Genomic DNA, 26,560 nt, shown 5'->3' with positions numbered 1-26,560 from the left:
AAACTTCTTTCACACAAGCATGTCAGTGCTTGAATTCTTTTATTCATTTTTGTGCCGTGGATTGAAGAGAGCCTGTGTTGGATGTGCTTCAAAACCAACAGAGATCTTGGTGTGGCATTTTCAAATAAGATTGTTTTAGGAAAAGAAAGAGAATTCACTATAAATGGGAGTAAATGCTATTAATTGAACTTTAAAATGGCGTTTTTTGGAATAAACTGTAAAAAAAACAAACAAAAACGAATGAATTGTCCTTGGCGCTCCAATACTTTTGGAGGGGACTGAACATTCTCTTAAGATTAATTGCTGGTTTGTCAGAAGCTCACGCAAAAGCTAATGACACCAAAAAGGGGAAAGAGACAAAACTTCTTTCACACAAGCATGTCAGTGCTTGAATTCTTTTATTCATTTTTGTTTTTGTTGTACTTTTACAGATTTGACAATTTATTCCAACTTTAATAACGGTGAACACATCCACTAAAGCACAGCTACTAGAATCTACAAACAGTCCAGTTTGTCAAATGGCTGGTCAGAGAGATGATGACTGGATGACAGGGCATTGGCAGGCGAGAGGGCGTCACCTTCCATCTCATCAGTGATGCAAAATGGCGACGAGTGATGGCGGTCTTGAGTACAGTCTTCCTCTGCAAGTGTTTTAAAAAGTGCATCTGACTGTGCGGGACAAAACAAAAAATACCAAAAGAAATATTTGCTATTGATCTTACACTCCCAACTAAAGAGACTTGACTTCACAGACGACCAAAACAACGCCACCATCCCAACCAAGTCACGCGTAAGGCTTTGCCCACTACTAATGTGATGCTAAAATCATGATATCAAAATTTTTCATGTAACATTCATCAGGGGATGAATACATCCTTTAAATAATTTTCTGGCCCTTATACAAACTGCAAGTTTCATTTCTTAACAAACGTACTTTATCCATCAGCCCAAACAATAATAACACGTACTGACCTTCTCCACTTTTGTTCTGGTAAAATTACCACTGAAACATCATGAGAACTGCCGTTTACATTTTACAATTAAAAAAGTCTTTTTTTTTTTTACCAGGAAAGCAGAAAAGTGTTTTTAAAAAAAAAAATGTAATGACATGTTGGTTTGATAACTCGCGCTTCCACCAGAGTAGTGCCAATCATGCAGTGAAAAGCGTCATCTCAAGATTTTCCCTCAACTATTTGCATTGAGCAGTAAAGTTGGGTTGGGAGCAGTTTCACTCTAAGTATTACCTCTGCCAAGCCAGACAACGATATTGATTCCATCACTACAGGTTTGTTTTGTCACTGAATGGCAATATGTGAAGATTAGGCCTGAACATGCTAGTGAGGATCCAATAAAATCACCCAGTGTTACAGACCACTTGCACTGGGGTCAAACTAGCTAACTAGTTTGACTAACCAGATCGAGCAAAGGGAGCTATCAAGGAAATGGCGGTGAAGATCCGACGTACCATCTCACTTTTAAACACCATACTAATCTCTCAAAGTACCTAAAGAGCGGCGCTAGACTCAGTGTTGTCACTTGATCGGCTGACTGAAAATAGTCACTGGAACTGTACAGCTTGGTGGAAAAGTGCATTCAAATCGGGAAAAAAAAAAGGATGCGAGAAGAGTTAAGTCAAAAATAAACAGAAAATAAATACTGTCTCTTTGAGGGTAAATAAGGTTCAGGTGGAGGGAGGAGGTTAACACTGATGGCAAACAACATGAGGGAGCAGGGCAACGGAACCACACGTGTCTTTCGGACAACATAAATCATAACTCCAATATGCTGGTTCTGCAAATTTTGCAGCCCGTGCAGTCTAGAATCCGCCGTAAGCATATTTATTAATTTAGGTCCTGCCAAACACACACACAAAAATAAACGCCTGGTTTTTGGTCATAAAAACGGTGCGCATTTTGAAATGGTAAAGACAGAGAGAGCGAGAGAGAGACAGAGAGAGCGAGAGAGAGAGATATGACATGAAGCTGTTTGAGGCACTGAAAAACAAGCTCACAATGCTGCTCAATAATAAGAAAAATAAAGATCAATAAATAATAACAAAGCGATAGCGCCGCCTGTCGAGCGACAACCTGTGCTACATACACATGATCCGATGAACGGGATGACTACTCTACGAGCCCTGCCGCCGAACCAAACTAAACGCCTCTCGGCTAAGCGGGAGGATAATGCAATAAATACATGTATTGTTCATATTTATATATATCCATCTATATGTGCATAAAGAACAGAGTGCAGACGACATGCAGTCGGTCGTCTTGGCTTGAATGAGCATGAGGATGACCAAGTGGGAAGAGATTGTTTGTTATATAAACGCCAGACCGCGAAGAGCTACTTAAACTGAATACAGTGCTTCCCAACACTGAGATCAGATGCCGGGGTCATTTTCCAATTTCACTCAATTAGTTCGCAAATGACTTATTTACTCCAAATAATGTACGTATGTTTGCTCAACTATCTATGACAGCAATGTAGAAGTGACAGGCAGAACGATTGAATGCTCTTCCTCGATGACGGAAGGTACAATTAACCTGCGTATCTCACACCGAACACTTAAAATTTGTGAGTAAATTCGGACCACATCGTTATTATTTCAGTATGAGCACTTATTTGCAATTTTGCATATTAGCTGATCCCTTCTTCCATTATTTGCTGTGATCATGCCAGGCCAAAACCCTGCCGGATCCACCTGGGTGGCATCATGTTGCCAAGCCACAACATGAACTAACATTTCATCAGGCCATAGCCTTATCTAATAGAAAAAAAAGTTCCTTGCCCTTTTCTGGGATCTTGAGGCAACCACAATTTTTTGTGGGTAGGCGTCACTGTTTTTTTTTTGTTTGTTTTTTTAGTCTGGTGGTATGCCGTGCGATTTTCCCGACTTAAAATATGTGTCTCAATGAAATTTGGGAAACACTGGTCTCACAAATGTGAATAAAACACCACGTGGAGCATGCACGATGTGTTTTGTGACGCTCACGGCATGTGTTTGTGTGTGTGAGACAGAGGTGATCACAGAAGGTGATGACTATCCCCTCTCCCCCGGCTTAGACGCGGGTGAGGAAGGCCAGGTTGAGCGAGCTGGGGATCTGAATGGTCTCCAGGGCGAGGGAGGACGGATTGAAGGGGAAGGTGATCGGGTAGATCATCTTGGTGTCCATCAGCAGCTGTGGACTCTCGCAGCGATCCCGCAAACGAGTCTGGTGAAGGGAAAGAAGGTTGGCACGCGTGAAATGAGCAATTGTAGTTCTCCAAAGCTTCAAAAATGAAAAAAAAAAAAAATCCAACATATGAGATTTAATTTTTTTGCGTAGAAAACATATCGTATATAAAATGATCATGAGGATAGGAGAAAATCTTTTTCCAGTGTTTTTTAATTTTTTTTTTTTTAATAGTAAGTGTAATTTAATACTCAAAAGTTTAGATGTTAGTTCATTAATATTAAATGACACACAATAAAGTCATTTGAGAAGCTATTTTAAAAATAATATGGAGTTGGCTTGATTGCAACCTTTTATTTCAAAACAATATATAATTACTTAATATACATCTATTCATCCATTTTCCATACCGTTTCCCCTCACTCAGTCATATAATGATGGTAGAATGTTCAAATACCCACTCCCGAAAAAACGTCAGCCTCTCATAGAGTGGATCTCCGTGTCATGAGTTGGCATTGGGGAATTTGCTGAATTTTTATTTGAACCTCTCCTTTGGTAACCACTGAAAGATTGACTGTGTTTGTGCTTCGGCCATAGAAAAGTCTTACCGTGGCGCTATCTAGTGGAATCTTTGTGGTAGTGTAGTGTTGTTCAGTTCGATTCATTGATGTTTTTTCATTTGTCTTTTAAATGTCCTGTTTTTTTGGCAGTCCTTGAATGCAACTCATGCTCGAACAGTCCAATTGAGTTTGGGGGAACGGGGAGGCATCTACTGACATTCACAAACATATTTTAGCTGGAGCAACAAGTAGCCACAGATTTTTGCTATTGGCGGCAGGGCTTGGTCCCAGTTATTGTAAAAGTGGCTGGACCTTCGGGCCCCGAAGTGAGGTTGTGACATATAACAACATAACATAGAAAGCTGTATTGCTCATCACCTGTATGGTTCGGATGAATGAAACTGACACCCTCTCTTCAAACTCATTGACTGGGGTGTAGAGGTTCAGGACCTTCACAATCTGAAGGAAACACACACAAAATGTTTAGTCCGATGAAACTTAAGTGACAAAGCAACAGGACGATACAATACGCTAAAACTGAGGTGATACGACGTCATCTGATCGATTTAGTATGAAGCCCCACTGCTGTATTGTGAACCAGCCAAAGGCAAGAGCGATTCTTAATCAATCGCAGAGATGAGAGACTCTCAGTACTCCAACGCGGCCCAATCTTTGGCGGTCTGGTTGTGTACCTGTGCGGTGGTGAGGGCCAGGCACATGGAGCAGATGGCTTCGGCGTCCTCATCCGTCTTCTTCTTGACCTGCAACAGCTGAGCGGAAAAAAAAAATCAGTTAACAGCTGCCCTTCAAAGAATAAAAATGAAGAAGGGTCTTTTTGCACCGTTGAGGAAAATCAACACAAGATTGAGAAGGTATAATCTTTGATCAATATTGAGCACGTTGCACTTTTATGTTATTGGAAGGGGGCCACTATTTAAAATCAAAGAATAATAATTCCTGGAAATTTAGAACACAATTTAAAGCTAACAAGAAACATGTAGCAACTGGTCTGGCCTTGGATTTAAGAGAGCCTGTGTTGGATGTGCTTCAAAACCAACAGAGATCTTGGTGTGGCATTTTCAAATAAGATTGTTTTAGGAAAAGAAAGAGAATTCACTATAAATGGGAGTAAATGCTATTAATTGAACTTTAAAATGGCGTTTTTTGGAATAAACTGTAAAAAAAACAAACAAAAACGAATGAATTGTCCTTGGCGCTCCAATACTTTTGGAGGGGACTGAACATTCTCTTAAGATTAATTGCTGGTTTGTCAGAAGCTCACGCAAAAGCTAATGACACCAAAAAGGGGAAAGAGACAAAACTTCTTTCACACAAGCATGTCAGTGCTTGAATTCTTTTATTCATTTTTGTTTTTGTTGTACTTTTACAGATTTGACAATTTATTCCAACTTTAATAACGGTGAACACATCCACTAAAGCACAGCTACTAGAATCTACAAACAGTCCAGTTTGTCAAATGGCTGGTCAGAGAGATGATGACTGGATGACAGGGCATTGGCAGGCGAGAGGGCGTCACCTTCCATCTCATCAGTGATGCAAAATGGCGACGAGTGATGGCGGTCTTGAGTACAGTCTTCCTCTGCAAGTGTTTTAAAAAGTGCATCTGACTGTGCGGGACAAAACAAAAAATACCAAAAGAAATATTTGCTATTGATCTTACACTCCCAACTAAAGAGACTTGACTTCACAGACGACCAAAACAACGCCACCATCCCAACCAAGTCACATGTAAGGATTTGCCCAGTACTAATGTGATGCTAAAATCATGATATGAACATTTTTCATGTAACATTCATCAGGGGATGAATACATCCTTTAAATAATTTTCTGGCCCTTATACAAACTGCAAGTTTCATTTCTTAACAAACGTACTTTATCCATCAGCCCAAACAATAATAACACGTACTGACCTTCTCCACTTTTGTTCTGGTAAAATTACCACTGAAACATCATGAGAACTGCCGTTTACATTTTACAATTAAAAAAGTCTTTTTTTTTTTTACCAGGAAAGCAGAAAAGTGTTTTAAAAAAAATGTAATGACATGTTGGTTTGATAACTCGCGCTTCCACCAGAGTAGTGCCAATCATGCAGTGAAAAGCGTCATCTCAAGATTTTCCCTCAACTATTTGCATTGAGCAGTAAAGTTGGGTTGGGAGCAGTTTCACTCTAAGTATTACCTCTGCCAAGCCAGACAACGATATTGATTCCATCACTACAGGTTTGTTTTGTCACTGAATGGCAATATGTGAAGATTAGGCCTGAACATGCTAGTGAGGATCCAATAAAATCACCCAGTGTTACAGACCACTTGCACTGGGGTCAAACTAGCTAACTAGTTTGACTAACCAGATCGAGCAAAGGGAGCTATCAAGGAAATGGCGGTGAAGATCCGACGTACCATCTCACTTTTAAACACCATACTAATCTCTCAAAGTACCTAAAGAGCGGCGCTAGACTCAGTGTTGTCACTTGATCGGCTGACTGAAAATAGTCACTGGAACTGTACAGCTTGGTGGAAAAGTGCATTCAAATCGGGAAAAAAAAAAGGATGCGAGAAGAGTTAAGTCAAAAATAAACAGAAAATAAATACTGTCTCTTTGAGGGTAAATAAGGTTCAGGTGGAGGGAGGAGGTTAACACTGATGGCAAACAACATGAGGGAGCAGCGCAACGGAACCACACGTGTCTTTCGGACAACATAAATCATAACTCCAATATGCTGGTTCTGCAAATTTTGCAGCCCGTGCAGTCTAGAATCCGCCGTAAGCATATTTATTAATTTAGGTCCTGCCAAACACACACACAAAAATAAACGCCTGGTTTTTGGTCATAAAAACGGTGCGCATTTTGAAATGGTAAAGACAGAGAGAGCGAGAGAGAGACAGAGAGAGCGAGAGAGAGAGATATGACATGAAGCTGTTTGAGGCACTGAAAAACAAGCTCACAATGCTGCTCAATAATAAGAAAAATAAAGATCAATAAATAATAACAAAGCGATAGCGCCGCCTGTCGAGCGACAACCTGTGCTACATACACATGATCCGATGAACGGGATGACTACTCTACGAGCCCTGCCGCCGAACCAAACTAAACGCCTCTCGGCTAAGCGGGAGGATAATGCAATAAATACATGTATTGTTCATATTTATATATATCCATCTATATGTGCATAAAGAACAGAGTGCAGACGACATGCAGTCGGTCGTCTTGGCTTGAATGAGCATGAGGATGACCAAGTGGGAAGAGATTGTTTGTTATATAAACGCCAGACCGCGAAGAGCTACTTAAACTGAATACAGTGCTTCCCAACACTGAGATCAGATGCCGGGGTCATTTTCCAATTTCACTCAATTAGTTCGCAAATGACTTATTTACTCCAAATAATGTACGTATGTTTGCTCAACTATCTATGACAGCAATGTAGAAGTGACAGGCAGAACGATTGAATGCTCTTCCTCGATGACGGAAGGTACAATTAACCTGCGTATCTCACACCGAACACTTAAAATTTGTGAGTAAATTCGGACCACATCGTTATTATTTCAGTATGAGCACTTATTTGCAATTTTGCATATTAGCTGATCCCTTCTTCCATTATTTGCTGTGATCATGCCAGGCCAAAACCCTGCCGGATCCACCTGGGTGGCATCATGTTGCCAAGCCACAACATGAACTAACATTTCATCAGGCCATAGCCTTATCTAATAGAAAAAAAAGTTCCTTGCCCTTTTCTGGGATCTTGAGGCAACCACAATTTTTTGTGGGTAGGCGTCACTGTTTTTTTTTTGTTTGTTTTTTTAGTCTGGTGGTATGCCGTGCGATTTTCCCGACTTAAAATATGTGTCTCAATGAAATTTGGGAAACACTGGTCTCACAAATGTGAATAAAACACCACGTGGAGCATGCACGATGTGTTTTGTGACGCTCACGGCATGTGTTTGTGTGTGTGAGACAGAGGTGATCACAGAAGGTGATGACTATCCCCTCTCCCCCGGCTTAGACGCGGGTGAGGAAGGCCAGGTTGAGCGAGCTGGGGATCTGAATGGTCTCCAGGGCGAGGGAGGACGGATTGAAGGGGAAGGTGATCGGGTAGATCATCTTGGTGTCCATCAGCAGCTGTGGACTCTCGCAGCGATCCCGCAAACGAGTCTGGTGAAGGGAAAGAAGGTTGGCACGCGTGAAATGAGCAATTGTAGTTCTCCAAAGCTTCAAAAATGAAAAAAAAAAAAAATCCAACATATGAGATTTAATTTTTTTGCGTAGAAAACATATCGTATATAAAATGATCATGAGGATAGGAGAAAATCTTTTTCCAGTGTTTTTTAATTTTTTTTTTTTTTTATAGTAAGTGTAATTTAATACTCAAAAGTTTAGATGTTAGTTCATTAATATTAAATGACACACAATAAAGTCATTTGAGAAGCTATTTTAAAAATAATATGGAGTTGGCTTGATTGCAACCTTTTATTTCAAAACAATATATAATTACTTAATATACATCTATTCATCCATTTTCCATACCGTTTCCCCTCACTCAGTCATATAATGATGGTAGAATGTTCAAATACCCACTCCCGAAAAAACGTCAGCCTCTCATAGAGTGGATCTCCGTGTCATGAGTTGGCATTGGGGAATTTGCTGAATTTTTATTTGAACCTCTCCTTTGGTAACCACTGAAAGATTGACTGTGTTTGTGCTTCGGCCATAGAAAAGTCTTACCGTGGCGCTATCTAGTGGAATCTTTGTGGTAGTGTAGTGTTGTTCAGTTCGATTCATTGATGTTTTTTCATTTGTCTTTTAAATGTCCTGTTTTTTTGGCAGTCCTTGAATGCAACTCATGCTCGAACAGTCCAATTGAGTTTGGGGGAACGGGGAGGCATCTACTGACATTCACAAACATATTTTAGCTGGAGCAACAAGTAGCCACAGATTTTTGCTATTGGCGGCAGGGCTTGGTCCCAGTTATTGTAAAAGTGGCTGGACCTTCGGGCCCCGAAGTGAGGTTGTGACATATAACAACATAACATAGAAAGCTGTATTGCTCATCACCTGTATGGTTCGGATGAATGAAACTGACACCCTCTCTTCAAACTCATTGACTGGGGTGTAGAGGTTCAGGACCTTCACAATCTGAAGGAAACACACACAAAATGTTTAGTCCGATGAAACTTAAGTGACAAAGCAACAGGACGATACAATACGCTAAAACTGAGGTGATACGACGTCATCTGATCGATTTAGTATGAAGCCCCACTGCTGTATTGTGAACCAGCCAAAGGCAAGAGCGATTCTTAATCAATCGCAGAGATGAGAGACTCTCAGTACTCCAACGCGGCCCAATCTTTGGCGGTCTGGTTGTGTACCTGTGCGGTGGTGAGGGCCAGGCACATGGAGCAGATGGCTTCGGCGTCCTCATCCGTCTTCTTCTTGACCTGCAACAGCTGAGCGGCTTGGATGAGAGGCTCCAGAGTCTCCTTGGCTCCACAATTCATCAAACCTTTGTCACGCAACCACTCCTCCAGTTGGCTCACATTGTACCTGAGACACATGCGCAACGTCAACATCCTCCATCTCTACATTGTGGCCAAACATTGAGAGATGCTCTCTACCTGATCTGCATGCCTTTGCTCCAGGAGCACATGTCCTTGCGCAGCAGCAGGTTGTTGAGGGTGACGGCGCCGATGACGTAGAACTGCTGCTTGACCACCTGCTTGATGAGCTCGGGGTCGGTGCCGTGCTGGCACATGGTGGAGTGGAAGGCATTGAGCTGGCGCAGGATGGAGTCCAGCGTGTACGTGCCCTCGTCGGCGATGCTGGAGGTCCGCTTGCGCAGGCCCGTCGGCTTCACGCCCGACACCCCCTGGATGGTCTCGTGCTCCAGCATGCCGGACACTGAAGCAAAAAATCTACTTAATCTACTTATGCCAATAAAATTTATGATTGATCATTCATACACTGACTACTACGCTGCAAAAACTGGGCTCAAAAACACAAGGAAAAAAAATTGACAAAAGAAGAATACTGTATATGACTCGATTTGAAATAATTGATCTACTGGGGCCCTAAGCGGACGCTTATTTGGCATATGCGCACCTATCATGGGCTGAAGTGTGTTCTCCATGCATTTGATGAGCTGCTGGTAGATCTGGATGGCCAGGTCGCTGATCACCGATCTGTACTCAGTCAGGTCGAAGTTGGACAGACAGTGCTCGTTCTGCCGGGAAGTGTTATGCTTCATGAAGACCTAGCAGGAAAAAACATTTATTTTTTTTTTTTTAGAGAAGAATAATGAAAAGATTATTTCATCCCGCCTTCCTCATAAGACTTCAAATCAGTTTCTGATTTTATCATGCTGGGGTTTTTATTATTTATCATGGGCACTTCAATTCTGATATGAATTAATAACGGAATAAATAAAATTTTTAAAAATTACATTTAAAAACTTTGACACACGGTGCATAAAAAATATGTACTGTTTTAATCTAACATATTTTAAGGACAACAGCATTCGTGTGTATTTAGCATGTGTTGTATTTTGCATGCAACACAAGACATTTAGACAGAATTATTTGTATTTATGTTGTTTTAGGTTGTTTTTTGCACTTTTGACACAAATGATTCATCGATTATTTGGGGTATTTTTGGAAGAATTTTTTTTTTGTACTGAGAGAGTGTAAAGGGACTTTTTACATCATCTCCACTGTACTGCTTGAGGCAATGCAGGAAGCGGCAGGTGTTGGCCAGCCAGAACGAGACCGTCTCAAAGTCATCTCCTCGTTTCTGACGGGAAGAAGTGAAACACACAACAACTTCTTTCAAAAAGACGTAAGACATTGCTACCTTGACTTACAAGTTCAATTAATTCCATGACCACACTTGTGAGTCAAATTACTTGAATCGCAAATCAAACCTTAAGGATCTTTTTGATGCTGTTGATGGTTGAGGTGAGCAGCGTGCGCACCTTCTGGTCATCATTGACATAATCGGCATGGCGAAGACACATAAAAAGGATGTAGGCGGGGAGACCCGGGATCAGGTTGACGGCCACGCCGCGAGGTTTTAGCTCTGTACGCAAGAAACAAAGTGGTTTTTGTTACGAGGTCAATTTGTACAGGGTGAGCAGTCAAAGCAAAAACACGGATTTGGATTATGTGAGAATAAACGGAGATATTTGCGCTAGCTGAGGTCTGTCTGTCAGAAGCAACGTCAAACTCACCGAGGATCAAGTTCTTGACCAGTTTTAGCTCGTCCTCCTTCTTGTACTCCAGCATACCCTGGAAGTCTTTTTCCCGGCGAGGAATGTTGACTGGGCGGATGGGCTCGTCCACCGTCTGTCCCGGCGACGTCTGACCCTCCGCTTGACCGGCTGCAACGCACGCAAGTTCCGATTGCAAGTTAACATGCAACTTTTTTTTTTTTTCAAGGTCCTCTTCCCATGTATTTTTTTAACAACCACAAGCAATAAATTAATCTATCACACAAGTGTGTTGTAAATGTCAATCAGAAAATGAAGCAGATTAGGTTAATAATGCAAACAAATCTGTGGCTTCATCACATCAACTTTTTATGTTTCATGAAACATGAAATGTGGAGTGCACCTCTTAAACTTACTGTATCGAGATACTCTATAAATAAATACGTCATCTTTCCCTACATTTAAACGTAAAAAAATAAAGCCTACCAATGGACTGAAATCTTTTTGGAAAATGTCATAAATTGCAGCTTTTGCAATTTGAAAATTGCTACTTAGCTTCTGTTTACATTGGATGATTTTATATAGCAACACTACTTCATGAAACTAATTTGAAGCTTCATTTGCCCATCACTAGTGTGGTGTAATTTTTTTTTTTTTTTTTTTTAATAACTGAAAATGTATCATGGTATATTGTTATTGTGATAGAAAATGGCCTATATCGTGTTAGAAGATTGTTTTCATCTTGCCCAGCACGACCTCCAAATTTGGAAAAATGTCAGTTTTGACGTTCTCAGTGATGGGGTTGCATCCTACCTCCCATCTCGCCGATCCTCTTGGAGTAAACCTTCAGCTGCTTCTTGAGCTTGCGGATGGTTCGGTCCTGCTTCTCCAGCTGCTCCATGAGATCCTGTCAGGTGATGGAAGGGAGAAGCAGACACAAAGCAGGTGAGGAAAAACCGCAAGGGTCATTTCATGCTTAATCAGTCCAAAAATCGGAAAAATGTAGCCAAGCGGATTTTGATTTGAAGGAGATGGCACTGTTATATCTCAGGAACTACTGGGTCAAATCGTCAGAAGACAAGCGTTGTTGCAAAGGGAATTCAACAAGAACTACAAATCTGCAATCATTTCAAGGATTGGTGTGTATTTTAGCAATTTCACCTTTTGACCAATAATTTGACCTTAAAATTGACCTCAAGGATCAGATGACCTGACATTTTTTTCATGAAATGTAATCTCTCACATGATGTAAAATTTGAGTTTTTGTGTTGTGCCATCTCGATCAACAAGTAGAGCAAGTTTCATGAAAATCAAAATCCGGTCTAGTCATGAATTCAGAGGGAGCAGAATCCAAACATTTCCTTCGAGACAAACAAGCCAAAGACAAAGCAAAAAGTCGTTTGCTCTCAGATGAAAACGAGAGCTGCTCGGCTGATTGGGAAGGAAAAACATTTTAGCGGGACTTGTTGGCAGTTAAAGGAGAAGAAAAAAAGGTGCATAGTTGCTCCATTGTGAATTAAGGCAATTGCGGTAAATAGCGTTAGACACATTCAGCCTTTTGGAGGAAAAAAACAAAACAGCTGTTAGTTCAAACCCTCGTGCAGAATACATAGAAAACACACACGCAGTCTGTACATACAACCATCCGGCGTAAAATGATGACTCGCGCCTCTCGGGATGCTGTGGGGTCATTGGCCGCCAGCTCCTGTCAGGTGACACCATCCACACGTCACAGAGTGCGCGTGTGCGTTTGAGACGGCCCTCTTTTGGGAACCTTTTTTTTTTTTTTAACTTATGCAGGCTTTTATCAAGTGCGCAACACCAAGAAAAAATAGGACTGGCGAAGTGTACGTTTTGTCACATAACATAACATTTTACTGCGATTTCTTTGAATGCTCAATCATTTACTTTTTGAAGACAATTTGTGGTCTCATTTTGGATCAAAATTTATTTATTTATTTGCATGAATTTGTGTTTTCATAGATTACGTCAACATTTGAGAAGTTAAAATAGTCATCAATTATTAAAGCCAAAGGAGAACATATGTTCTGTTTTTAGAAAGCTGAAGGCTGTATTTGGATGAAAAGTAATGTACAATTTCTTTTTTTTAAAAAATATTTTCATACTGTGAAAGGAGCATTTTGATTTGTGTGTTGCCTGACACCCAATTCATAAAAAACGTAAATCCTGATGATTGGCTTTCATTCAGAGGTTCATAAAACATGATAACAATAATGGTTTAACTAATGGATGGATGGACATATAATAATAACAATAATAATAATAATAATAATAATAATAAAGGTGGTTAAATCCACAGTGTTTATCTTTGAGGTACACTTGAGTCCTAGCCCAACCCCATGCTAATTATTCTCTCTCCTGTGGCTGGTGCTTCGCACTTATGGAGGTGGAACCCACGGAGGTGCAATTGAACCTTCACCTTTATCCACCTGTTGTTAGCGGTGGTAAAGAACATATGGGATCATTGTTGCCGTCATCTTGGGTCGAGTCCTGCTCTTGCTATGGCTGTTGTTGTGTCCATCCGTTCTCTCATTCCTCAAACCCTCGAGCCTGGTTTCTCTCTCTCTATTCTTCTGGGTTATGTTTCGCATTTATTCCTGAGAGGGGGTTTATCCTTGCCTCCTTTACAAAATGCTCACTCGCGTGGGGCTCGGTTGGTTTCTTTATGCCGTTTACGTCGAAAGTATGAGTCATGCCGTTCATGACCCGCTCAATGTTTTAAGAGCCTTGTGATAACGTCTGCTGTAAACCGGCGCTCTCTAAATAAAATCGACTTGACAGCCTACCAGGTTCTCGTTGGTGAGCCGGGTGATCTCATGCTGCAGACTGGCTTCGATGCGGGCCTCTGGAGGCAGCTGGAGGTTCTGTGCCAGGAGCTGCTGCTGCCGGTTGTTTTCCTCCTTGACGTTCTGCAGCTCGCCGCGCAGTGATTCCACCTCGCTGTCGTAACTCCGTCGCTGGGTCTGCAGCTGGTGCTCCAGGAGCCTGACGGGCAGGAGGGCGGTGGGAGACGAGACGCAGGAATGGAGAGCGGGAAGATGATGTGAGGCAAGATGGAGGTGTAGGGATGTTTAAGCGGGAAACAACACAACAGGGATGAGAGAAGACCAATTAGACTCCAAGTGTGACGAGAGAAGCAAAACCAGTTCAAGATGACTTCAGAGGGACTTTTTTCAGTCATCACCTGATATTCTGCACAAATCAAATGCTAGTTTTTAGAAATGACACATCAACTTCCTCCTTATTGAGTACTTCTCCTCAATAATGGACCAAATCAGTGCCAAATAATCACACAAACACGGTCACGCGCAGACTCATTCAAACACGCGGATACGCGTGCACGCTCAACTCAACTCAACTGCATTTGGCTTTCATTCAGAAGTTCATAGGAAATATCATTTGCAATACAAACACTCACTGACCGCCATCCGTGAGCAAGAATATGGCGTTGTCATATTTATACGAAGAAGATCTAAAAGGGTGATGGCAAGTGATCTAGCTATGCTATCCCCGAGTGTTCAGTAGAATGCAGAAAGGTCACACAGTTACACCTGACGGTCTCCTTTAAGCCCTCATTAACCAGCCACAGCTCCCCGTCTTCATTCAGCTTTTGGAAGTCTGGAGCAGTCGATCTGACCGACACACAACACACAAGGAACAACAAAAAAACAAACAAAAATAAAAGGGAACATGAAATGAACATGATGAAAGCATGCAGGGAGGGTGAGGTTAATGGACATTGCAATTACGATTTACTGGTGTGACTGTGGCGCATTGACTTCATCTTAAAGGCCAGGAATCACATACAATGTTGTCTGTGTTGCATGATTAGGTCAGTTCGGTTCCCTCAAATGCGGAGGAATTTATCAGAAGAAATAACAGAGAGCACAATGCACAATTTTATAGCATAATATATATATATATATATATATATATTAATATATTAAAAATGCATTAAGATAATTACAATGAAATGTGTTTATTCTCCATTATTTTATTGGAAGTACATCGGCATTATAGTTTTAATGCATTTTGAAAATAATGCATGAGATCAGTATCCTCGCACAGTAAACCTCAAACATTTTAAACTTGCCTTTCTTTACATGAGTTCGAAAAATAATTCTTTGAATCAATAACATTTAGCAAAGATGAAGATATTATTTTTATTAGTATTTTTATTGCTTTGTTTATTTAGGTATTTGTATTTTTCATTTGTAAATATACAACTTAAATTCCTCTTGAGGAAGGAAAAAGGAGGCGCTAAGGTGAGGTGCTTATTTGAGAAAATTATTTCATATTGTTATACAGAGATTATGTCAGTATGAACGTCCCCTTGACGCAGATTGTTTGTGTTGAAATTGTTAGTTTGAATGTGACTAAAAGAAAAAAAAAGACAAACCAAATTGAGAGAAAGAAATGGGGAGAAGCACACTGTTGCATGTTTTAAGCACAGGCCCACTGTGTAAAAATATGGTTATGACAAACAGGATGATGGATGGTGAATGAAAAAAACAAAAGGGGGGGGGGGACACATAGTGGTTCAATCCACTTAACAGACACACTATTAGGTACCCCTGCAAAATCAAATCCGGTCCAAAACAAAATCTGTCCCAAAAATACTTCCTATACTAAAAGTAATACTGCTTAGCTTTGATGGGATTTGCTCCCTTGCGAACCAAGCTCACTAGAATATCATTGGATAAATATATATGCATATATATATATTTTTTTATATCGCTCTTGAATTGGATTTTATTCGAGATGCAGGTCTATTGTTCGGATTTGGCTTTAATGAATCAAATTGCGCTGTCCACCTTTTCGCAAAGTAGAAATAAGAAGGGGCTCATGCAGAACACATTCCTTGACAGTGAGGCTGACAACTCCTATTGCGCTCAACCAGCTGCACGTTTTGTATGAGGACGTCCACATCAATGACCAGATGTGTCACTGCCTTCATAAAGTGCTTAAAAATGCTATTTGGAAGCGGGAAGGAAGACAACAACCTCGGTAAACTCTATTCGGACATGCTGTTAAGGATGGCCAGAAAAAAAAATCTTGATAGTGTGGAATCAGTGAGTATGAGTCACTGTTTCCGCGTGGCCATGGATGCTCGCCGACCACGATGCATGGACCACCTCATCTGTTACCTGAGCCTACTTAGCAGATGTCTGACTTCCAGCCGCTTACATGCAAACCTGGGAGATCTGCACGGGACAAGTTGGCATTCAGTCGTCAGTGACTGAACGAATGATATGGAGGGTTGGAAGAATCCAATGCTGAAAAAAGAGGCGGGGGGGGGGGGGGCAGTACCTGTTTGTGTCTTTGAGGCCGATGTAGGCTTGTTTGAGTTCATCAGCGTCCTTCAGTTTGGAAATGTCCTCCACGTGGACGGCCACTTCTGTCATCGTCTCCTAAAACGGACAAGAGAGAAGCAATATTGAGAAATGGTCTGTTGTCACATTGAAAGGGGATAATTACTCGTCTCAAAATTGCATTCCTCAAGATTTATAGCAGCACCATTGTGTAAACGTGGCTTTTGTACATAACATAAAGTAACATCTTGTGATGTTGACATTCGTGCAAGACAAGCGGTGGTTGAAACAATACCTTCTCATCCTGTAGAAAAGCGTGGATGGAGGAGAGAAGGTAGAGACAGGAGCGTTAGACACTGAGGGCGCAACCAAAAACATTCAAAACACACGAGAGCTCATGAGCAGGTTCACGGACATGAGGAATATGTTCAACGTCATACCGAAGCCAAACATACATGAAGTACACCTTCACAAGCCAATAAGATTGTTGTGGTTGGCAAATGCATTCATTATAAGATGTCTTCATGTTGATTTGATTTTCTATTTATTTACATACAAACGTAATGTAGATTATGTTCACACGAAACTTAACTGCGCGTTTGTTCAGATATTTATGGAAAATGTGTTCATGTTATGAAAATAAAACGAGTTATTATTATAATGGTTCTGTAATAAATGACGTATATGTTGAATTCGTATTTTACGTAATGGTATTAGTTTTTGATTAACTACATTTTTATTATTTAACGATGCGTACGTCTGAATTTGGGGATTAAAGCATCCACGCCACAGAACTTGAAAAAAAAATACGTGTGAAGATGTCAATCCATTACACTGACATTAACAAATGTTTTATGATTCATCCATATTTTATACTCATCAATATTTGCGTACACTACGTGTGGAATATAAGCGTTCAACTTGACAGCGGTTCGACTTCAAACCGAAACCACAATAAATTGTCATTCGTCTTGCGCAGGTGTACCTAATCAAGTGGCCGAGAGGATGGACGAAATGATCGGACAAACAGCCGACACGGGTGAGTACGCGTTAGTACGGCACACGTAAACATGAAGTGGCAGACTCAAATCAAGTGGACATGTCTACCTTGTGCTGCATGGCTTCTTTTTGGCTGACCAGCTGCGAGCGCAGAATCAGCACCTCCTCCTTGCGCACCTCCAGCTCCTCGCAGGAGGAGTTGAGCTGATCCAGGAGAACCTTGTAGGCCGGAGAGCCCGGTGCGCCGGCGCTCGATGCGGCGCCGCCCAGCAGGCTTTTCCTCATCTCGGCCAGGTCGTGCTTCAGCTTCTTGTTCTCCGACTCCAGTTCCTGACGCTAAGAAGGCCAAGGCCAGAGTGTGAGACTTTTGCTTACCGTAAAAAAAAAAAAAAAAGTGCACAGATAAAGCTTTGAACAACTCACCTTGAGGGACTCGTACTCCAACTCTGCCCCACGCGCCTTTTTGAACTCGGATTCATCCTAAAATAAGGAGCCAAGGAAGACCTTTAATGATTGATTGAGTTCTATTAACTGTGTAACGTGTTAAGTATGTACGTGTACCCTGGCTCGGGCCCTCTGAAACTGCTCCTCTTTGTTCTCCAGCTCATTGCGCAGCGACTGCTTTTCTTGCTCCAGCTCTGTGAGTCGCTTCTGCAGCTTGAGCGTGAGCGAGGTATCCATTCCTCGAGTCAAATCCTGCAGAGAAAAGCCATTAAAATGTGAACTTCCATTGACATATTGACGAGAGTCGAGAAATGCGGCAAGTCAATCTCGGAAGAACAAATGACGTACTTCTGCGGCAAGGGAACCTTCTTCCGATTCGGCGAACTCTGACTTGTAGGTGTACTCTGACTCGTTGCTGCTGTGGGTGGAATCCGTTCTCCTGTGGCCAGTCTTGGAAATGTGCTGAAAACAAATGGAAGTCAAAGTGAGCTGGGGTGGCGAGGAGAAAAAAAAAAAGTGTCACGCACCTCTTTGAGGTCGTCGTATTTCTCCTCGAGGCGAAGGTGTTCGGTCAGGAGATTCTGGTAGCGAGAGCGCTCCTCGTTGAGATCGGTCTCCAGCTGTTGAGTCTCCGCTGCAATCGCACGTGCCATTTTCTCTGTGACAAGTAAAACACGTACGAGGGACAACATTTAAGTGACAAGACTTCTTTCGTGGTTGGGAAGTAACGAAATACAAAAAAAAAAAACAAAAACCCGAGTTAAATGCTCCCGGGACCCGCCTATGGCACTCGGGCCGTATGTTGCAAAACATCGAAATCTCACCTGTCATCTGCTGATTCTGTTCCTGAATCAACCTGTTCAAGTCGTCTTTCTCTTTCTTCAGCAAGCCGTTCTGGTCCTTCAGTTCTGATACCATCTAACACGCAAAAGATCCAGAAATTAGATCTTGGCCATATTTGGTTAAGGCCAAGAAAGCTAATGAGAAAAACAGGGTGAGCCATGAGTTTTCCATGTCAGTTTCACATGACTAAAGTTACTGAAGTAAAAACCTATTTTAATTTGCTCGAACCATTTTAAAACTTTAAACTGAAATATTTTAAACATCCTCATATTCTGTAATGACATACTACATGATGAGTGATAATGTTGGGAAAATGATCTTGTTTCAGGGTTCCCACTCTTCCACTTGCTTTTTATTTATGGACCCTTTAAGGACCTTTGAGGGCTAATTTAGCCATTTTTGAGGACCTTTTCTCCATTCAGCAAGGGCTTCACGGTGGATTTAATGCCCACTAAGCAATATGCGGGCTAAACAGAAAGCCACATGTCACTGAGCTGGTGTTCAAATTATTGCTGCCAAAGGAAGGGCACATCTTTATTTTTAGGGGCAATCAGCTAACCCTTTATTTGACATACTGTATGTCCAATTTTCAAAAAACTTGAATTCATTCGCAAATAAAGTACACTAAGAAAAATTTAAATTTAGAAAATATAAAACTTCAATTTATTTTCGAATAAAAATAAATTTGTAATGATTTTATTGATTTTAGAAGCTTTACCTGAAAATTAACAATTAACATAATTTTACTTCTTTTTTTATGGATTTTTATAAACTTTAATGACCTGTGGGAACCCTGTATTTTCTAGTAAAAATTCATTCCTGTGAACTTCAATTCTAAGTACGTAAATTAGACGAATAAATAAATACGCAATCTCGTGAAAATTTAAATATTCCAAAATGGATGAATTGATATGAAGAAATCCTGTTATGAAACATCATCATTTGTTTCTTTCTCTGAAACAGCTGAATCTGCTCCGCGAAGCCATGAAGGCCCAAAAAAAGACTCGGCTACAAGCAATTATTCGTATTTCTACTTAAAGGTCCTACTTGACTAGGCTACAGCTCTTTGTCACCACATGGAGGAATCCTAACTGAAACACTAAAGCATAAGAAATTCTTTCCATACAGTCAAGGTCCATATGTCGTTGGGACACTGGCACAATTCTCATCGTTTTGGTCCGAAAGACCACCACAATGAATTTGATTAGAAATCTTGCTTAGATCACCACCAAGAAAATGGGAGTCACATATACAAATTATTGTAATTCCTACACCGTTCGAGTGATTTGGATGTCAATACTCTCACGCAAAAGCTGAAAGTCTGCAGTTCAATCACATCTTGTTTGCTTTACGGCCGATCCATTGTGGTGCTGTTTAGACCCAAGAAGATCAGAATTGCGTACGATGGCCCAATAATTGTTGCACCTGACTGGAGTTAGGATGCTAAAACACAAGCACAATACTGTGTGCTCACCTGCATGGGGGCAACTCGGCGCCCAATGCCCCCTGCTTCTCGGAGCCGGCTAAATTGAAGGAAAAAATGTTTGCCTTGGGTGCAGTAGTAAAACATGTATGTTGTCATGTAACCTCACAGGATTGTAGTGGGGGGGGGGGTAGTAAAGGGATCATTTTACTCAAGTCTATTGACCAAAAAAAAAAAAAAAAAGTTCTGAATGTACAGGTAAAACTTTTTTCATGATTGATTATTCTATCGATGAATTGACTAATCTGCTCAAAATGTATTTGATATTAAAGTTTGAGTCGCTTCTTCCTCTTGGTTATCAATTAATGAAAAGGGCAACTAGTTTGATGTACACTCTTTGGGTTCAACTCAATGTCACTTTCAGGGTATGCATACCGGGGCCACAAAAAATGATTATTTTCACCATCGTTGAAACTGAATTTTTCTCCAAAAATGGTTACGATTCACACAATGAGGAAGCGGCGAGTGGGGGAACTCGAGACACAAACAACTCGTGTTTGACAAGCAGGACGAGTAAAAAGGAGGAAAGAAAGTCACCAAATGCGAACGTACTTTCTCCATTTGGCCCTTGTACGACTGCGCCCAGTCCTCGATGGTCTTCTTCTCCTGCTGGGTGGTGCTCAGCTCCTTCTTCAGCTTCTCCAGCTCCTCCAGGAGACAGTTGACCTGGTTGCCTTTGCTCCTGGCGTCCTCCTCCACGCCTCGCAGGCGACCCAGCTCCCCGCGGAGCCGCTCGCTCTCCGTGGCGTAGGTGTTCTCCAAGCCTGCGAGTCTTTCGTTGACCGACTTGTTCTCCTTGCTCTGATGGCGGGTCACTAAAAGTCAGACCCGACAACAAAACACACACACAAAGCCGGGATGATGCGACGACCCCCGACCTGCTCGTCGATCTTCCTCTGGAGCTGCATGATCTTGTTCTCCATGCCCTTGTTGAGCTTCTTGAAGTGCTCCACCGAGCGGGCTTCGATCTTCAGCTTCTTCAGCTCGCGCCTGGCCCTCATCCTGCGGATGCAGCACTGCAGGTACACAATGGAGCTCAGGCAGCGCTTGTACCAGCGTCGAGCCAGCAAGCCGCGGGCGTGCTTCTGGATGATCACCGCCTTGTGCTGGCGAAGAAGCTACAGATGGCGGCACATGGGGTGAAAGAGAAAAAAGAAAAAAAACCACTCAATTTTGCAGTACCCGCATGGTTCTAGTTTTGTACAGGCCTGCCTTAAGGTAGCCAGTGAACCTTCAAATGACTGAGGCAAGGCTTGGGAGAAAGTGCTGTCGCTAGATGAAATTGATGTTGAACTATTTGGCATCAGCTCTATGCTAAGCCTTACCACCTGACACCACGTCTCCTGTCCCTATTCCGATTGTTGGATGCTCTTTTGCTGTGTGAAAAGTGTACACGGTTGCCGCAATATTTTTCTTCACTTGCTATCATGGTGCATAAGCATACCGGTTATGGTTGCGTGCGCCATTTTTTGGGGATAACTAGTGGAAAATGTGCTAAGAACCTATTAAACAATAAATCTCTGGCCCTTGATATCAAAAGCAGTTGTCACTGTCACTCTGAAGTCTTATGTGCATCTAGTTGTATCCATGCAGTTCCAAGTTACATCCGCGCCGTTTGTAGATGATGATTTTGAAATAAATCTCCCTATCAGGCCCAACGTTTTGAAAAAGTAATATATGTCAAAATCAAATTTAAAATGAAGGTTTTGAAGTGACCGAGTCTAGATTTAAATCTAATTGAATGCGCTGTTATAACATTGAAAACAAAATCAGGAATGAGAAATCGGCAAGGTGAAACGTACTTTTTGACAACACTGTAGAAGACCGATCATGTGTGTTGTTGTATGCGCGTGCTTTACCGCTTGGTACTTCTGGCGGGCCATGTAAGCTCTGAGGATAGTCTGGATGGCCAGGGCAGCCGCCTGCTTCTGCCGGTAACGTTTCCTCGCCACGTACATCTTCTGGTACTTCTGGATGATGATGGCGGCCTGCGTGCGACGCATGAACTTTGCCAAGCTGGAGATGAGAGAGGCCCGATTGGAGATGAGACAATGACGGAAATATTCCAAGTTGTATAAAGATCACGTGTGAGTGACCCACCAGCGAGCCTGGTATCCTCTGGTGAACCTCTGGATGGTGATGGCCGCGTCGCGCATGCGTAGGTACTTCTTGCGCGCCAGCCAGCAGCGGATGGTTTTCTGAATGCGGATGCAGGCGGCGCGCAGCTTGTCGGCTCTCAGCTTTTCCAGGTAGGCCACCTGGCCGGCCCGGAAGAAGATCTTGGTCTTGCCAAACTGATACTTATCCTGATCCTGGAAGAAGAAGGGAGCATGAAACATCACGGAGAGATGGACGCTTTGAGAAGAGGGAAAGTTTGCAAGGCGGACCTCCACGAGCTTCTCCAGAACGTTTCTGCATGTCAACTTCTTGTCAGAGAGAACATCTTTCTGCTTCATGAGCACTCTGTACCGGCTGAAGAACTCCTGGTATGTCCATCTGAAGTGTGCACACACGCAGAATCAGCAAACAAGCTCTTTCAAATGGTATGCAAAATAATCATTAAAAAAACAAACAATATTTCAAACATGCAATACAATTGCTCATTCTTCAATGACACTTGCAGCTAGACATACAGCCTGTTTGAACTTGTTTTTGTAAATCATGGACAGATTTTTTTTTTTTTTTTTAACTTTTCAAGTACAGTACATTCATATGCTGCATGCACCGAAGTCAAGTGAGCATAGCACCACACCATTCGCGACCCATGACTGTTGTTTGTATTCATTTCCTTTTTTTCTTTTATGGGTTAAATGTCATTTCAAAAATAATTTTAAAGCTAATTTGTAAAAAACAACCAGTGACGGACAGGCACTTTATTTGGTAATCTGGAGAGTCAAATTATTCAATTAATCGTTATTTTTCCCAAATATTTTTGTGGGATGGAGTTTTGCGGAATTGTCTGCTTTCACGCCAGCATTCTAATGAGCAGAATATAGCCACCTTCAGAAGTTGTGCCATAACGTGAACGGAGCTCAACTCCCCACAGATGTCATGCTTCGTGAATGCGCCAACTCATAGTTGCAATCCATTTTGGCATTAAATAGCATAGGCCTGTCAAGTAAGGAAGTTTGCAGAAATCTTTTCGGTACCTGGACGGGAAACCGGCAGCAGAGATGCGGATCGTCTCCAGGACGCCACAAGCTCTCAGCTGCTGCACCGCACGTTTTGGGTCAAACCTGCCAGTCAACACAATTCACAGATTTTACAGAAACAAGAAAAGAACATTTAAAAAAAATGGCTTTCTTTGTAGTATTTTACTGATGTTCAAGCAGGCAACTCACGAGAAAGCCAGCTTAAAGTCATTGGGTTTGATACAGCGGACGTAGTGCGGAGTGGTGGCGTTCAAGGTTTCCATGAGCATTTGAAGGGAGTTACGGAACTACAAGAAAGGAGAAGCCGTATTGTCGCACGATTGTGACGCAAGTCGGGAATGTGTGGAAGACGGCAAATATCAAACCTGGCAGCCGACGGTCTTCTTGTGCTCCTTGCTGCTGTTGTCGCGGTTCTTGTCAGGTTTGACGCTGAGACGGGTCCTGCCTCCCGTCCCGGGGGCCTGACCCGTCGGGCTGGTGACTTTCCCCTCATCCTGGAACAGCTCCACCAGCAGGTCAAACTGGGTAGAGCAGTCCAAATACAATCATAACGCCGATCGGGATTTACGGTGGATTTCATGCTGGAGATGTGCAGTGAAACCTTGAACATTTTAAACCTTGACGTCGTATAGGTTGGAACATTTTACGGAATTATCTTTAGTCCACAAAGTATGGTTTGCTTTTTCTTTGGCTTTTTTTGTTGTTGTTATTGTGACCATGGAATGCCACCCGTGATGGCAAAGAGGAAATGTGTGGTTGATGACAACCACAGAACTGGAAAAGGAAATTAGCGATAGCTTAGCGAGCTACCATGTCTACATCCTGGCTGCTCAGTCAATATTGTAATGTCAAAGAAGAACAGAAAGACATTTGCCTTCCAGGCACATTCCGCACCACGGAATACTACTCTGCGTTCTCTGAATTATGAATGAATTTCATTTGATTTCTCATAGGTGTGAAACGTGTGAATGTAATTTTTTTTTCTTTTTTTTTTTTGTCTATATGTGCTCTGAATGACAACCGGTCGAAGGTGCACCAATGCCTCTTTTCCAATGGATGGCAGTTAAGGGTCTTAATCTGACCTGGTTTTAGGATGGAAACAGTTTCACTCTGGAACAAATCAAATTTCAGACAAACAGTTCCCGGAATAGATTGAGTGACATCTGACGTTCTCCTGGTGCACAAACAGTGCAGCAATACGTCAATTAATTGTCATACTTGGCACTTACTGTGAAGGGGTTTACAAAACTGTATTTAAGGACTTTCCGTTGTGCAGATCCGACTTTTAGGATGTTTAGTACAGATTTGTAGATTAGTTTTGTTAAAAAAAACAAAACAAAACAAAAAAAACATTCCATCAGTTCAGTCAGGTTGATTGTTATACAAAGCCCCAAACCATCATGTAAAAAAAGTTATGGAAAGCTTCATGTATACTGTAATGTACAGGCGCGTCTCAATAAATAAGAATATCATTCAAAAATTCATTTATTTCAGTAACCGTAATTCAAAAAGTGAAATAACATTCACATCCATTTAAAATAAGAAAAAAAAAATCTTACCGGTACCTAATTTCTATATTTAAGATCCTTTTGATGGATTCTTATGTAATATTCTCAAGTCTTGAGATGATTGATTTTTGTGTTTTTGCTCCTTGTAATCCTTCGTAATCAAAACTGTACACAATAAAACCATTCTCCAGTTCCGTCTGTGTGGAGTGAACCGATATAAAATGAGTTTCACTTTTTGAATTGAACTACAGTGAGTCTCCGGATGGTCGAGGTTCGGCAGTGGCAACTTAACACTCCTATTGTGCGAAAATGCCAAAGTGTAAATTTAACACTCTTTCTTTGCCTCTGTGTGATATGCGTCTTCTTTGTGTTGTTTTAGGCTCATATACTCGCTAACGCTGTCAATAACTGTCATGTCAACGTGTGGTTTGCTTGTCTTGTATAGTTTAATGACTGGATGAAATCGATGATGGACCATAGCTTCGTGGTTGTGCGAATTGTGCGAATGCAAGCTGTTGATGCTTTTTACTTTCTTTTTGAAGTCATATGCTGCTATCTTGTGTCCTCGACATGCAAAATTAAACCCCTTTTTAGCAGGGGTGGGGAGGGAGCGGAAGGGCTTGGTTCCCTTCGACCGTACTGGAATGAATGAAGTTTTCCATGATATTTAGATAAACGGAGACGCGCCTGTATATCCGTTTTTAGTACGGCATGCAGATATGAACTGAGATGTCCTCTTCCGTGCTGTGTTCCTCTTTCCATTGTCAAAAATCAGGACAAACTAAAGACACCTCTCCCAATGTCTCTACTTCCTGGTGACGTGCTTTATTCTTAAACTGCGAATGCCTCGAGTGCTCGCCATGCAGCAACCGACGGCACAAAAACCAAACTCCGTGACCCGGTGCTATTAGAGCGAATAAGTCGGCGAGTGAAAGACAAGATAAAGCAAGAGCCAGAGGCAGATCGGCGTTGCGTGAACGTCGCTGTTTTACCTTCTGCAGACGGGTGGGGAGGGAGGGAGGAGGGTTGTCATGATGAAGACAGAACCAACATACATGGACAACACATGGGAGACAAAATGAAAGCACAACACAGCGACATTAAGATGAAACGTCATCATTTGCATCCCGCGTGTTTCTTGATGGAAAAAATAAACATAAAAAACAAACAGGCAAATTGCTGATGAAAATGAACGGGACGATGATTGAATTTCTCTGGATGAATTCAATTATGATTTGTCACAAACGTTTCTCTCGTATTTTGTGTATTTTCTTTAATGCAGATGCTGCGGATGTCACGTGCAAACATGAAGTGCACGTGAACGAATAACACAGATCAGCTTTTGACCAATCCGAAAACATCTGACCTTTCAGTGTGTCACGGCACATTTCGAAAGACTCAACAAATTTCAAGATTGTGATTCAGAGAATCTATGAACTGTGGGAATTATACTTACCGACGAGTTTAAAAAAAAAAAAGTATTTAGAATTGCGTTATTTGTCCCAAGTATGAGATTTCCACGGCAATTAATGTAGTGCACGGCACATTTTTATTCTGTTCGAGGGACAGCAAATATTTGAGGAAAGATTGATTTATGTACTACATTAAAGTTAACCTTTCTTTATTCATGGTCTTTACCATTTTTCGGTACACTTGCTACAATCTCAGGAGAGCAAATAAAAGAGTTCTAGCAAAGGTTCAGCAGGACAAAGACAGTAAGTGGTATAAACTTTAAGAACACGCGTTAGTATCATCTTTGTCAAAGAACCGCAACTCTTGTACAAGAGTAGGCAATGAGGTGCGAAGTGTCAAATAAATCCGATTATTATGCTAGCCAATAATACGT

General features: G+C 41.7%; 1 protein-coding gene across 1 annotated transcript in view; it reads right to left on the bottom strand.

Moving 5' to 3' along the window:
• Positions 1-379: 379 nt before the first annotated feature.
• myo5aa (myosin VAa) overlaps positions 380-26,560 on the bottom strand; it is a 44,783-nt gene continuing 18,602 nt past the window's right edge. Inside the window, exons 15-44 of the mRNA XM_019866563.1 lie at positions 25,707-25,709; positions 23,572-23,727; positions 23,396-23,493; positions 23,204-23,290; positions 22,442-22,550; positions 22,155-22,366; positions 21,914-22,070; positions 20,933-21,172; positions 20,607-20,855; positions 18,553-18,646; positions 18,256-18,386; positions 18,077-18,190; positions 17,846-17,980; positions 17,708-17,764; positions 17,393-17,620; positions 16,581-16,589; positions 16,284-16,384; positions 14,525-14,605; positions 13,760-13,958; positions 12,592-12,657; positions 11,766-11,859; positions 10,974-11,123; positions 10,668-10,822; positions 10,448-10,537; positions 9,851-10,001; positions 9,367-9,649; positions 9,190-9,295; positions 4,429-4,497; positions 4,115-4,195; positions 380-3,215 (exon numbers count right to left, since the gene is read on the bottom strand). Of these exons, the coding sequence (XP_019722122.1) occupies positions 3,063-3,215; positions 4,115-4,195; positions 4,429-4,497; positions 9,190-9,295; positions 9,367-9,649; positions 9,851-10,001; positions 10,448-10,537; positions 10,668-10,822; positions 10,974-11,123; positions 11,766-11,859; positions 12,592-12,657; positions 13,760-13,958; positions 14,525-14,605; positions 16,284-16,384; positions 16,581-16,589; positions 17,393-17,620; positions 17,708-17,764; positions 17,846-17,980; positions 18,077-18,190; positions 18,256-18,386; positions 18,553-18,646; positions 20,607-20,855; positions 20,933-21,172; positions 21,914-22,070; positions 22,155-22,366; positions 22,442-22,550; positions 23,204-23,290; positions 23,396-23,493; positions 23,572-23,727; positions 25,707-25,709 (3,858 nt within the window). The 3' untranslated portion in view covers positions 380-3,062. The remainder of the gene's footprint in view (positions 3,216-4,114; positions 4,196-4,428; positions 4,498-9,189; positions 9,296-9,366; positions 9,650-9,850; positions 10,002-10,447; positions 10,538-10,667; positions 10,823-10,973; positions 11,124-11,765; positions 11,860-12,591; positions 12,658-13,759; positions 13,959-14,524; positions 14,606-16,283; positions 16,385-16,580; positions 16,590-17,392; positions 17,621-17,707; positions 17,765-17,845; positions 17,981-18,076; positions 18,191-18,255; positions 18,387-18,552; positions 18,647-20,606; positions 20,856-20,932; positions 21,173-21,913; positions 22,071-22,154; positions 22,367-22,441; positions 22,551-23,203; positions 23,291-23,395; positions 23,494-23,571; positions 23,728-25,706; positions 25,710-26,560) is intronic.

Source organism: Hippocampus comes, unplaced genomic scaffold, assembly GCF_001891065.2.
Source record: "Hippocampus comes isolate QL1 unplaced genomic scaffold, H_comes_QL1_v1.1 scaffold82, whole genome shotgun sequence".
NCBI lineage: Eukaryota > Metazoa > Chordata > Actinopteri > Syngnathiformes > Syngnathidae > Hippocampus > Hippocampus comes.
The sequence above is the reverse complement of the archived record's forward strand: the minus strand, read 5'-3'. Positions and strand labels throughout refer to the sequence as shown.